Raw genomic sequence first — 14,034 nt, 5'->3', positions numbered from 1 at the left:
AACAGTAAAGACACGAATATAAGGTGGCTGCTCATTAGAACTGGGACCGTGGAGCAGAGAAAAGGTCCACCCGTGAGCCTCTGCTTCTTCATCTGTAAAAATGAGCCAGTGAGCCAAGATAAACCTTGCTCCCCAGCATAGGAGTCCCCCGCAGCTACACTCTCCAACTGGTCTAAGTGCAGGCCGGGGCAGTTTCTAATGCAGACATTAAAGCATTTGATCCTGTACCTGAATTTTATCACTTCTGTCCTAAAATTTTACAATGATATGCTTTGGGTTGGTTTTCTGTCCAGTCCTTTTGCTGGGTAATCAACCTGTCCTTTTAATCTAAAGACTTATACCCTTTGGTTTAGGGAAACTTTCTTGTATTGCTTCTTTCATAATTTTCCTTTCTCAGTTTTCTCTGTTCTTTCAATCAGGAACTCTTATTAGTCAGATGCTGAACCTTTCTTTCACATTTTCAGTATTTTTGCATTTTTGTTCTACTTTCCAACTACATTTTACGTTTGTTTTACAATACTTTCCAAGATTTCCTCAGCCTCATTTTCCAACTGTGCTCTTCAATTTTATTTTAGCAATCACACTTTAACTTCAAAGAGCTCTAATTATTATTCAATTGTTCTTTTCCCACAACATACTGTTCTTAATCAGATGTTATATCTCAAACTCTCAGAGAACTCTAGCTAGCTCCCCCTCTAAGATTCTAGTAAGAATCTCTTCCAAACTTTCTTCTTTTTTTTTTTTCATTTAATTCACATACTTGGATTCACCATGTGTTCTTTTTACATGTTCAAGAAAGAGGTCAGTCCACACATCTGATCCTGCCCATCTAGAAAGAAGGAAACCTAAATGAAGTGAAGTGAAGGTCGCTCAGTCATGTCTGACTCTTTGCAACTTCGTGGACTATACAGTCCGTGGAATTCTCCAGGCCAGAATACTGGAGTGGGTAGCTGTTCCCTTCGCCAGGGAATCTTTCCAACCCAGGGATCGAACCCAGGTCTACCACATTGCAGGCAGATTCTATACCAGCTGAGCCACCAGGGAAGCCCAATACCACAAGCAAATTGGCAATAACCACTTAGTTACTGGTTAATGACAACAAAGAAAGTACCTAGGTGCACAAGGAGGGAGCCAGCTCACCTTCATGGAGTCAGAGTATAAAATATATTCCCTGAGCACAGGTAGAAAGTCCTCCGTCATGTCATCGGTCAGTTCCTCCAAGGCTGTAGAGCAGTTGCCGATGCAGGCTGACACACCCTCCAGGGGCTCGGCTAGCTCCCCCTCTAAGGCGCTCCACGTGGAGTACACGGGCCCGTATTCTCTCAGCTCTACAAGGTACTCTAAAAGGGGAAGAGAAACCAGTTGAGATCTGGATGGGCAATAAACTGTGGAAAATTCTTCAAGAGATGGGAATATCAGACCACCTCACCTGCTTCTTGAGAAACCTGTATGCAGGTCAGGAAGCAACAGTTAGAACTGGACATGGAACAACACACTGGTTCCAAATAGGAAAAGGAGTACGTCAAGGCTGTGTATTGTCACCCCATTTATTTAAATTATATGCAGAGTACATCATGAGAAACACTGGGCTGGAAGAAGCACAAGCTGGAATCAAGACTGCCAGGAGAAATACCAATAACCTCAGATATGCAGATGACACCACCCTTATGGCAGAAAGTGAAGAGGAACTAAAGAGCCTCTTGATGAGAGTGAAAGAGGAGAGTGAAAAAGTTGGCTTAAAGCTCAACATTCAGAAAACTAAGATCATGGCATCTGGTCCCATCACTTCATGGCAAATAGATGGGGAAACAATAGAAACAGTGGCTGACTTTATTTTTTTGGGCTCCAAGGTCACTGCAGATGGTGATTGCAGCCATGAAATTAAAAGACACTTGCTTCTTGGAAGGAAAGTTATGACCAACCTAGACAGCATATTAAAAAGCAGAGACATTACTTCGTCAACAAAGGTCCGTCTAGTCAAGGCTATGGTTTTTCCAGTAGTCATGTATGGATATGAGAGTTGGACTATAAAAAAAGCTGAGTGCTAAAGAATTGATGCTTTTGAACTGTGGTGTTGGAGAAGACTCTTGAGAGCCCCTTGGACTGCAAGGAGATCCAACAAGTCCATCCTAAAGGAGATCAGTCCTGGGTGTTCATTGGAAGGACTGATGTTGAAGCTGAAACTCCAATACTTTGGCCACCTGATATGAAGAGCTGACTCATTTGAAAAGACCCTGATGCTGGGAAAGATTGAAGGCAGGAGAAGGGGACGACAGAGGATGAGATGGTTGGATGGCATCACCGACTCAATAGACATGAGTTTGGGTAAACTCTAGGAGTTGGTGATGGACAAGGAGGCTTGGCATGCTGCAGTCCATGGGGTCGCAAAGAGTCAGACACGACTGAGTGAGTGAGAAACCAGTTGAGATCTGGCTGGGCAGCAATCACTGGTATTACTGACTCAGTAACTATTGCAGCAAAGAGCTCTCTGAGCATGCTTCCCTTTAAACAACACTGATGGTAACAGAACATTTTTTACAATCTCTGTAAGCTAATGTTACAGCTAACATTGTAACATCAATCAACTCCACTCCATAACGGAAATGCCATGCCTTTGGATAATGGGAGCCACTATGCCTTCGGGGGGAAAGTGCTGGGAGTGACATCCACTAAACATCTTCCCAAAAACCTACTCACCTACCGCTACAGTGAAGCAATATTTTGACAGGCCATGGAAGCAGAGTTTCATATAGGTTTAGGGGGATGTTTTCAAAAGGAAAAAAAAAAAAAAAAAAAGAAAATCAGTCATGAGGGAAAAACAATGGAATTTTAGGAAATACTTGATGTAAGAAAGTGTGGTTTTACATAGGCAGACTTGCTTTCTCACTCAGGGCTCACCCCAACACCTTGGGCCCATCAGAATTTACCCCAAATGATCTTTAGGTGTGGATGGTACCTAAAGCCATCTCTAAAACCTGCAGGCCCACGTAAGACCAGCAGCAGGTAAAGGAGAATTAAAACTCAGAACAGGGGAAAATGTTGTTTCATTTCTCCTCACAAAGAAAAGCTGGCCATCAATTTTCACCAGGATTCTGGCCATTACAATAAAATGTTGCTGCCATTTTTTTTTGTTGTTGTTGTTGCTGCCATTTTTTAGTAACCAATGGACTGCAGCTACCGGGGAATCCTTTCCTACGTTTCACATCACATGCCAGCGTGATCACTAATACTGTTCACGTGTGTTTGGCCTACACGTGTGTAAGAAGACAAAAGGCCCCCACATTCTGGGATACAGAAAAGCAAGTGGCCAAGAGATGGGTGGGGATGAAGCAGTGGCAGCAACCAGGAAGGTTAAAGAAAGGTCTCATAACTCTCAGGAAGAGTGGGCTTGAAATGAAGCCAAGGCGAGGCAGGTGAGTCAATTTCAAGTCTGAGACCTCCTTAGGATCAGAACTTTGGCAAACACAGGCTGTCCTTCTGAACCGCCTTTCTGCCAGAAAAGATACTCAAGTTTAATTTTTAAATGATCGTCCCTATAGATGAGAGAGAGGATGGCATCCAACCATATCACCCTCTGGCGATGGAAGAAGGGAAGTCGAGAGAGAGATAAAACTAGAAAAGCCCAGCAGCTCAGAGTGGCTGTTTGCCGTGGGGAAATCAAACACAGGAAGAAATGCAGGGCCAGGGATGGAGTCCAAAAGTCCCTCTGGTCTTAACTACCTCCCCCGCCCCATGTATATACACATGTGTGCGTTGGTTTTATGGGCGTGTGTACACGCGTGTGCGTTGGTTTTATGGGCGTATATACACGCATGTGCGTTGGTTTTATGGGCGTAGTGTCGCCTGGTGCTGCCACTCCCCTGGTTCAGCAGTTTGGTTCTGCCTGGCACACGAGTGCCATTTCCGCAAACGTGGTTCGCGGGCCTGATCCAGACCTTGATACGGAGCTCACCTATTTCTTCCTTGATGATCCGCTGGGCTATTCGATCGATGGTTCCCAGCTTGAGTGCAAACGTGTCTAAGTACTCGCCGATGGCTGCGAATTCAAGAGGCCGATTTCTCAGCTTGTAGCCGCCAGCGACATGCTTGACTGACTCACCCACTCGAGTCAGCAATGCAATCCCTTGCTTCTTGTGGGCGTTCAGGTCCTAAGGATGACACACGAAGAGACAGACTCAAAGGGCTCACCCGCTCACACGGCCAGGATTGGGTAAGCCAATTCCTTTAGGAAATGGAGGACTCTGAAAATAAGGGACTGGGGACTTCCCTGGTGGTCTGGTGGTTAAAAGTCCACCTTGTGATGCAGGAGAGGTGGGTTCAATCCCTGGCTGGGGAACTAAGCTCCTGTATGCTGCAGTACAACTAAGACGCAACAAAGCCAAATAAATATACTTTTTTAATTATTCAAAGAGCAAAAGAAAAGTAGCTGAGTTAGGTAAGGCGCTAACCACACACACACAGACACACCACGTCTCCTCCCCTGTGTCATCGCGGCCACCACGCTCACACCCCTGCACCTGCACACCAGGTCTCTTTCTCCAGAGCTGGACTCCTTCCTTTCCAATAAGGAACACTGACCCTGCACACGTTCCTTTAATCACAACTTTTTTAAAGAGTCCCTTTCTCCTGTACAAAATATCCTAAATTGTCTTTAGGAGCAAAATTCAAGAGCTGAGATTCATTCATTTATACCCAACCGAAGCCACATAAGGGAAGTAGAGGGTGGGAGGCAGGACGCAGTGACAGGAAAGGCCGTGCAACAAAACCCATCAGTGCTCTGCGATGCTAGAAATCGGGCCAGTGTTTATTCTAGGGAGGAAGAGGGCGGGAGTGATTGGGAGCAGGGGCTTCCAGGGTGCTGAAGATTTTCTGTCTTGATACAGGTAGTGATCACAAAGGTGTGTTCATTTGCTGATCACTTATTGAGCTATGATTGGCGTACTTTTCTGGACATGTGTTCTTCTTCAATAACAAAACTGAAGACATTTTAAACATCATTTCATCTTGCTTGGCCCACAAATAAAAACCACACATACAAAAAAAAAACCTTCCTCCTTATTTTTCACACAAATTCCTAGTGACCAGGGGTCCAAGCTTTCTCCTGCTTTGTCCCTTTATTCAATAAAAATGATGAAACTTGAAGGCTTGCCTGGATGAAGAACCTGCAATCTGGGTGAAACGGTGTATTGTACTTCTGGAGAACAAGGGGGACTTCACTTTGTGTTTACTCTGGAAGAACTGTGCCTGAGGAGCAGTTCACCAGGAAATACTCATTTTTTAAAAAGAACACAAGTTTGAACTGTGGAGGGAAGGCTTCCAGGGAAAAGAGAAGATAAATAAGAATGTCATCCAGGAGGCTGAGTGCCAACTAAGATTTGGGAAAAAGAAAAAAAAAAAAAAAGAAACCACAACACCGGCGGACTTTGGCATGTGGTCCTCACTGTCTGGAGAATAGCATTCCCTCTAAGGTCTTTATGTCAGGTGACGCTGTTGGCAAATATTTCTCAATTTGAGATTTTGAAAAAGAAAACTGGAAAGTCCCTGGACCTCAGCATCCTCGCCGATGCGGGAGGAATTACCTATGGCCTGAATGTGAGACTAGGAGGCATGAGCGTAAACGGATGGGGGGTGGAAGGCAGCTGGCACGAGGGTCTGAACACGAGCTCTCACTTCTGCAAATGGTCAGAGTTGAGCACTTCGGGTTCTGGACCAGTTCTGCCAACAGGGGAGTCCCGAGACTAGTCCGGGGGTGGCCACCTGGAGTCTGCTGCAGCCCACAGGTTTGGGGCTGTCATGTTCCCGTGGTCATTTGTTTCCAGGAATTTTTTTATTTCCCTTTTTATTTCTTCAGTAACCTTTTCATTATTTAGAAATGTATTGTTTAATCTCCATGTGTTTGTGTTTTTTACAGCTTTTTTTCCCCCTATAATTGATATCTAGTCTCATAGTATTGTAGCCAGAAAAGATGCCTATTATGATTTCAATGATGTGTGATAATGATTTCAATTTTCTTAAATTTACTGAAGGGGAGATGGCCAACTTGAGTCTGACTATGTAGAATCCAGCACCTGTGTTTGTCCTAACTCTATCCCTGGCAAGTGCCTAGAAAATGCCCACCTGCTAGGAACTTGGCTGCAGATAAGTAATGCTATATTCATTGGAAGGACGGATGCTGAAGCTGAAACTCCAATACTTTGGCCACCTGATGTGAAGAGCTGACTCATTGGAAAAGACCCTGATGCTGGGAAAGATTGAGGGCAGGAGGAAAAGGGGATGACAGAGGATGAGATGGTTGGATGGCATCACCGACTCAATGGACATGGGTTTGGGTGGACTCCGGGAGTTGGTGATGGACAGGGAGGCCTGGCATACGGCAGTTCATGGGTTCGCAAAGAGTTGGACACGACTGAGCGACTGAACTGAACTGAACTGAAGTAATGCTAAACTCCTCTTGGTCAGGTGGTCCGATACCCAGGAAAACTGTGGCCTCAGGAGCCACAAAGACCCAGTTTACATCCCAGTGATGCCAGCTGAACTCGTACACACGCCCTGAGCTTCAGTCTCCTCACCCGTGAAATGAGACTCTGAGTCAACACTCACTAAGTTCCTGTGAAAATGTCCTTACCAAACACTCAATGAACATTCTCGCCCTTTCATGCCCACTGTTGATCAGAATGGCCTCGTCCGGTAACATCGCTGGTAAGTGTTCAGGAAACATCTCTGCTTTTGGCAAGTGAAAATAGTCTAACTTCCTTAGCTGCTGCAGGGGGATATTTCTCCTGAACTCTAACACGGAAACCATGCCAGGGCAGATGGGCACCAAGAAAAAACACTAAAGACTCAAACCCAGAGCAATTCTATGCCACCCACTAACTACGGGTGTGCCTTGGAGAGGTCAGAACACCTTTTAAGGGGGAGTAGAAAGAATGCTAATTTGGGGGAGGAGTATGAAAGAATCTGCCTTACCTTGGCCGTAAGGAAAACATTAAAGTGTTCATTGAAGGAGAGCACAGGGTGATCTGTAATTCTTTTCAGGAATTTATCCAAAGCTTTTCTTCTGGTCTCCACAAACTCTTCTGAAAATCGATCCACGACACCTTTCACCACAAACTTCTCAGGAAGTGGCTACAATGACATGAAGAAAAATATTCAGAATAATTGATTGGAAGGTGCAAAGAAAAACTAGGCTAGCAAGTAAGTCCTGGGACCCATCCATCAAGAACGGTCTTTCTTAAATCAGTTAGATCTTTATGTAGTCATCAGTATAAACAAGCCTGAGAAAATGTCGGTGGAGTAAAATTACAACCACACTGTCAATTTCACAATAATAAAAAAAATGAAAGAGTAGAGCACGGTCTCTGGAACACCAACAATAGTCGGGTAATATCTACCAGTAAATCAAGTTGTTATCTTCACGCCGCTTGATGCACAGGTGACCAAGTGGGAAAGTTAGGGCAAGATAAGAAAGACAGGAAAGGAGCCAGACACAAGCCATATTATTTAAATATCTCAAGATTCTACTTCCAGTTCAAGGAATAAAAGAATTTGGTAAATGAAAAAATAAGTGTATTAGGGAAACCCCTGTGTCTATAAACTACCCTCTTTTCCAGAGCCCCCCCTTTTTTTTTCCATTTAGGTTTATGTTTAAAAGTTCTTAATGATATAACTAATTTCCTTTATTCCTTACTTGAATTTCTCCATTGTATTTACTTTGAGCCAACATTGTGGGCAATTTAATACGACCTGGCCGCCAAGGGATCTTTGAGCTTTAACCTATTTCCGTAGCGGCTTTATTAAAAGGCCTTCCGCATCACTGCCAACACAGGGAAAGAGAGTATCCACTAATGCACAGTTTGGAAGTGTTTTGATTATGAAATATTAAAAGAACATTTACATTTTTAAAAGGTTAAGTGACCCAGTAGACATTTGTCCAAAGAAGACATACAAATGGCCAAAATGCACATGAAAAGATGCTCAACATTATTAGTCATTAGGGAAATACAAACCAAAATCACAGTGAGATACCACTTCACTAGGATGATATCTCACTAGGATGACCATAATGGAGATGGAGAAAGACAGGAAAGGAAAAGAAACGACAAGTGCTGATGAGGAGATGGAAAACTGGAACAAGCATTTAAGTCTGCAACCTCCTAAAATTCTGTAATATGCCTAAAAAGAAATTTTTTTCTTTTAAGTTATAAACCCTTAAGCGCATGCGTGCACACACACACATACACAAATGTTGAAATAAGATACATGAACAGGAACTTAGCCCCCAAAAGTAGAATCCTAAGCACTTAAGTGTGGGGAAAGCCAAGAAGCAACCCAGATTTTATAACACAAGACATTTGAAATATTTAGGAATTGGCAATACCAGCACCCCTGGAAAAGAAGCACTTGGCTACTGACCATGAAAAAAAAAAAATCTCTTAACCTTCTATCTTCTCCACTCTCCTTCCTGTCTCATTCAACCTTCTGGAAAAGAATCATTTACCTTTATTTTCACTCTTTCCCCTTGATTTCTCCACCCCTAACCTTTCTTCACCGCAAAATGAAGCCATCTGTGGTTCTGCCTTCAAGGCTGCATTTCTCTGCCCCATCCCTGCCTAATGCAGAAACCACTCTTCTCAAATCATCAAAACTTTCTAATTACCAAATCCAGTGACATTTTTATCTCATGAGTCCTGCTGCGCATACTCCCATCTGCTTATGCTGAACGAGAATTAGGGAAAAGGTCTAATGAACAAATAAGTAGTTAGGTGTGCCTCATTTCACATAACAGACAACCTTCTGAAAACAGTTATCCATTCTTCAGATTTAGTACCTTGAACGTGGTTTAATGAACCAAAGAAGCTTGCCAGTTAAAGGAACCTGGGAGTGAATCCTTCTGCAAACAGAATTCCCTTCTGTAATAAGCAATCTTATTGTCAGATGTCTGTGGCTTCATAAATTTGTTTCTTCCCATTTCAAGCTTCCTTAAAGGAATACACCTCTCTCTTCCTCACCCTTATAATTACCTACTGGGTTGCTTATGCATAGGAATCTGAAGTGAAAGTCACTCAGTTGTGTCCTACTCTTTGCAACCCCATGGACTATATAGAGGCCATGGAATTCTCTAGGCCAGAATGCTAGAGTGGGTAGCCTTTCCCTTCTCCAGGGGATCTTCCCAACCCAGGGATTGAACCTAGGTCTCCCACATTGCAAGCGGATTCTTTACCAGCTGTGCCACAAGGGAAGTCCAAGAATACTGGAGTGGGTAGCCTATTCCTTCTCCAGAGGATCTTCTGGACCCAGGAATTAAACCCAGGTCTCTTGCATTGCAGGCAGCTTCTTTACCAACTGAGCTATCAGGAAGCCTATATATGAATCTGGATTGCTGGCCAAGTCAAGGGTAACTATACCCAGTAAATGAAATAATACAAATGAAGAGCTCAACACTGCTCCCAGCACATGGTAGATGTCAAATGAATGCCAACTATTTGTATTAACTTGTAAATTCTGCGGACAGAAAGCAAAAAAGGAAGTGGACTAAACAGCAGCACTTCCATATATGTTTTAAGCCAAAGTATTTAAAAAAAAATATCACCTGGGATAAAATCTCAAATCCACTAGGATGGCCATAAAAGGCGGGAAAGAAAGGAAAATCACAAGTGTTGGCACACACAGAGACAAACGGGAATTCTCATACATTGCTGCAGGAATGTAAAGTGGCACAGCCCCTGGCACAACAGTTTGGCAGTTTCTCAAAAACTTAAACTGAGCATTATCATAGGATCTAGCAATTCTGTTCCTTGGTGTATAGCCAAAATCACTGAAAGCAAGTTTTCACACAAAAACTTGTACAGCAAATGTTCAAACAGCATTATTCATAATATTTGGGCTGGGGAAAAAGGAGGGATTGGATGTGATTACTTAATGGGTATGGGACTTCTTTTTGGGGTGATGAAAATATTCTGAAATTAGATAGCGATGGTGATTGCAAAACACTGAATATAATAAAAGCCACTGAATTATACACTTTGGTGAATTTTATGTTATGTAAATTTTATATTAACTAAAAAAAAAAAGATTGAAGGATGGAACCAGCTGTCAGAGAGGAGAGGAGAGGAGATGCCACTGGCTCTGAAGATGGAGGAAGGGGCCTGAGCCAAGCGATGCAGGCAGCCTCCAGAAGATGGAAAAGGGAAGAACCAATTCCCCCCTAGTAACTTCAGAAGGGATACAGCCCCGTATATATTCATATACCAACTATTCTGCTAAGCTGCCTGTAGTGCAGGAGACCTGGGTTCAATTCCTGGATCCAGAAGATCCGCTGGAGAAGGAATAGGCTATCCACTCCAGTATTCTGGATATTAATCCATGAAGACTGATTTTGCACTTTTGACTTCCAGAACTATTAGATAAAAAAATGTTGTTTAAGTCACTTTTTGGGGGGGGAAAAAAAAATCACCTGGTGTGGAGATGAGGGAGCGGGTAGGGACAGAGATGAAACAAGACTGGTCATGAATTGATATGCGCTAAAACTAGGTGATGAGCACATTGAGGGGTCACTGCACTGAAGCGACTCTGACATTTTCCATAATGAAGTTTTTAAAAAACTATATATGCATATATATATATATGTTGGAACCTTCAAAAATCCTATTTGCGAAATGTTACAATAATCTATTAAATATATCAAGGTTTAACCTTAAAACATTTACATTTTAGAGCACTAAATACTCTGGTACTTTCATATATACCATACTTTATGTTAGTTTATAAGAAAGTATTTTATAATCTATTAAATAAAAGTATAGTAGATTGTTGCAGAAAAGCTGGGTAGGAAATCTGGACGAAGATTTCAACTGCTCAGTCTTTATGTGTCCAGTGTCCTCTTGCCATTTTTTCAATTGCTTCTTCTATGCAATTTGACAAATATTTACGGCATAGCCAGTACATGACAGAAAACTATTTTTCTTATTCATATCAAGCTAACAGAAAGTGTTGCTCCTAACCAAAAATAAAGCAAATAAAAGAGCATCAAGATTAAAAGGAAATCTTAACCATCTGAAACAACATAGATGGACTTGGAGGGTATTATACTAAGTGAAACAAGTCACACAGAGAAAGAAAAATACTGTATGATGCCACTTATATCCCCGTGGTCACGTACGGTTGTGAGAGCCGGACCGTAAAGAAGGCTGAGTGCTGAAGAACTGGTGCCTTTGAACTGTGGCGCTGGAGAAGACTCCTGAGACTCCCCTGCACAGCAAGGAGATCAAATCAGTCAATCTTAAGGGAAATCAACCCTGAATCCTCATTGGAAGGACTGATGCTGAAGCTGAAACTCTAGTATTTTGGTCATCTGATGCGAACAGCTGACTCACTGGAAAAGTCCCTGATGCTGGGAATGACTGAGGGCAGAAGGGAGAAGACAGCATCAGAGAATGAGATGGCTGGATCACCGATGCAACGGACATGAACTTGGGCAAACGTCAGGAGGTGGTGAGGGACAGAGAGGCCTGGCATGCTGCGGTCCATGGGGTCGTAAGGAGTCAAACGAGACTGGGAGACTGAACAACAACATCACTTATAGGTGGAATCTAAAGGATACAACAAACTAGTGACTGTAACAAAAACGGAAACAGACTCCCAGATACAGAGAGTGAAGGAGCAGTTACAGCGGGGAGAGAGGGGGGGCAGTCACAGAAGTAGGAGAGTAAGAGGTACAAACTATCAGACTCCCAGATACAGAGAGCGAATGAGCAGTTACAGCGGGGAGAGAGGAGGGGCAGTCACAGAAGTAGGAGAGTAAGAGGTACAAACTATTCAGTGTAAAATAAGCTACAAGGAAATACTGTACAACACTGGAGATATAGCCAGTATTCTATGGTAACTATAAGTCGAGCATAACCTTTAAAAACTGTGAGTCCCTACACTGTACACCTGTCATTTATATAATACTGTACCTCAGCTATACTTTAATAAAATTTTTAAAAAATTTTGTTCCTATAAAGGACAGTCACCAAGCCTGATTTAATTCAAGGTTCAACCAGTGAATTCACTGCTTATGAACTTACGTGCTTGATCAGCTAAAAGCACATATATTGAACAGTACAAAAAAAGGAGCCAACTAAAGAGTGAAGTGAGACATTTTACTGATTATTTCGTATTAAGAAAAACAAACACTGCATTACAAATTTCTCCTTATTAATTCCTATGTGTTTACTGCTACCCAAAACATAAATGGGTCCATAATACACACAAATGCAGCCTTCTAGAAGGCTCCCATCATAAAAATTGAAGCAAGCATTTAATTTCCAAGTGAAATTAAAAACTAAAGATTTTAATAAATGTATTTGCTTCATCTCCAAAATCTGTGCCCATCGTGTTATGAAATCTCTCTGCTGTGTAATGAGTTGCGCCCTAGTTAATGAAGCAGTGTTAAAGCCAACCTCTGAGACAAAATGTAAATTAAAAAGCAAAAACCACGTCACATGAAGACTCTGGTGGCTCCCACGGTCAGATTACTAAGAAGAACAAAGTGAACTGCCATTGCTGCTGCTGCTGCTGCGTCGCTCAGTCCTATCCGACCCTCAGCAGCCCCATGGACGGCAGCGCAGCAGGCTCCCCCGGCCCTGGGGCTCTGCAGGCGGGAGCACTGGAGCGGGCGCCACTGCCTCTCCAAGGCATGAAAGTGAAAAGGGAAAGTGAAGTCGCTCAGTCGTGCCCCACCCTCAGCGGCCCCATGGACGGCAGCGCAGCAGGCCCCCCCGGCCCTGGGGCTCTGCAGGCGGGAGCACTGGAGCGGGCGCCACTGCGGGCGCCACTGCCTCTCCAAGGCATCAAGTGCAACCGCCACCACGAGGTGACAAAACGCACATCCAGCACAACTCGAGCGTTAGGGTGCCGCTTGAAACACTTCTGATTCTTTCTGCTTTTCAAATTCCAGAAAAGCAAAGCGATATAAAAAGAGAAAATTTTTCTGCAGCACTAGAGAATATAATGGTACTGTTAATAGGACAGAATTTGTTAAAGACACAAAGCAGAAAAGGTCGGGTTGAGAGAAAAACCCATCACCATTAACCATCCTGTGATACTGTTCAGGCAAAGCAACTGTCGACTTAGGAAGTAAGGGGTTGAGTTTCCCTGGGAGAGCCCCAGAAGCTACCAAGTTCAGAGCCACTGGGGCTGAAAACAGCGCAAGCCTCAGGGCAGCCAATGGGAAGAAGCAAATGGAAGAACTTGGGGGCCCCCCCAGAACCACAGTCTGGCTGGCTGTTTATCTACCATTTCACATGGCTCCAGCGAAGCCCTCCAAAAAGTGGGAACTTTATCTCTGTGCTCCTAACATAAGCAATAGGCTCTGAAAGCTCAGGAATTCTCACAAAGTTTTAACCATAGCAACTAAAATTGGCAAAAAAAAAAAAAAAAAAAAACCCAGCAAAAATTCCATTTCTCCACCATCATTCCCAGTTTTCCAGCTGATTCACTACATAAGCAATAGGCTCTGAAAGCTCAGGAATTCTCACAAAGTTTTAACTATAGCAACTAAAATTGGCAAAAAAAAAAAAAAAAACAAACAAACCAGCAAAAATTCCATTTCTCCACCATCATTCCCAGTTTTCCAGCTGATTCACTAAAGTTCTAAAGTTCACTTGAAAAATAAAGCATGTGCAAATAGCCAGAAAAACTTGGAAAACAAAGAATACTGTGGGTAGAGATAGGGACCTATCCAACCAGATGCTGTACATTCTGTAAACTTATGTAATAAGTACATAAGTAGATTCTGTTACACTATTACATTCAATAGTGTAGCAGGGATACCACACTAAAGAGATCAATGAACCAGAAGGTTCAGAAACAGCCCAAGACTATACAAACCTAAGGCATGACAGAGTCTAACACACGAGCTATGATATAGGTGACTGACTACTCCTAAGTGGCTGTGGGACAACTCACCATGTGAAAAAAATTAGATCTTCCCATCTCACACCAAAACACACTTAGCTTTAAGCACTAAACACGAGGACATAAAAGTAATAGAAG

General features: G+C 43.0%; 1 protein-coding gene across 7 annotated transcripts in view; it reads right to left on the bottom strand.

Annotated features, from left to right (window-relative positions):
- SNX30 (sorting nexin family member 30) overlaps positions 1-14,034 on the bottom strand; it is a 109,251-nt gene that overhangs the window by 29,661 nt on the left and 65,556 nt on the right. For all 7 annotated transcript variants that reach the window (XM_044940464.2, XM_044940459.2, XM_044940461.2 and 4 more), the window contains 3 exons: positions 6,967-7,125; positions 3,953-4,148; positions 1,141-1,340 (listed from right to left, as the gene is read on the bottom strand). In XM_044940464.2, coding sequence (XP_044796399.1) covers positions 1,141-1,340; positions 3,953-4,148; positions 6,967-7,125 — 555 coding nt within the window. The remainder of the gene's footprint in view (positions 1-1,140; positions 1,341-3,952; positions 4,149-6,966; positions 7,126-14,034) is intronic.

This window comes from Bubalus bubalis, chromosome 3, assembly GCF_019923935.1.
Source record: "Bubalus bubalis isolate 160015118507 breed Murrah chromosome 3, NDDB_SH_1, whole genome shotgun sequence".
In the NCBI taxonomy this organism is placed as follows: domain Eukaryota; kingdom Metazoa; phylum Chordata; class Mammalia; order Artiodactyla; family Bovidae; genus Bubalus; species Bubalus bubalis.
The sequence above is the reverse complement of the archived record's forward strand: the minus strand, read 5'-3'. Positions and strand labels throughout refer to the sequence as shown.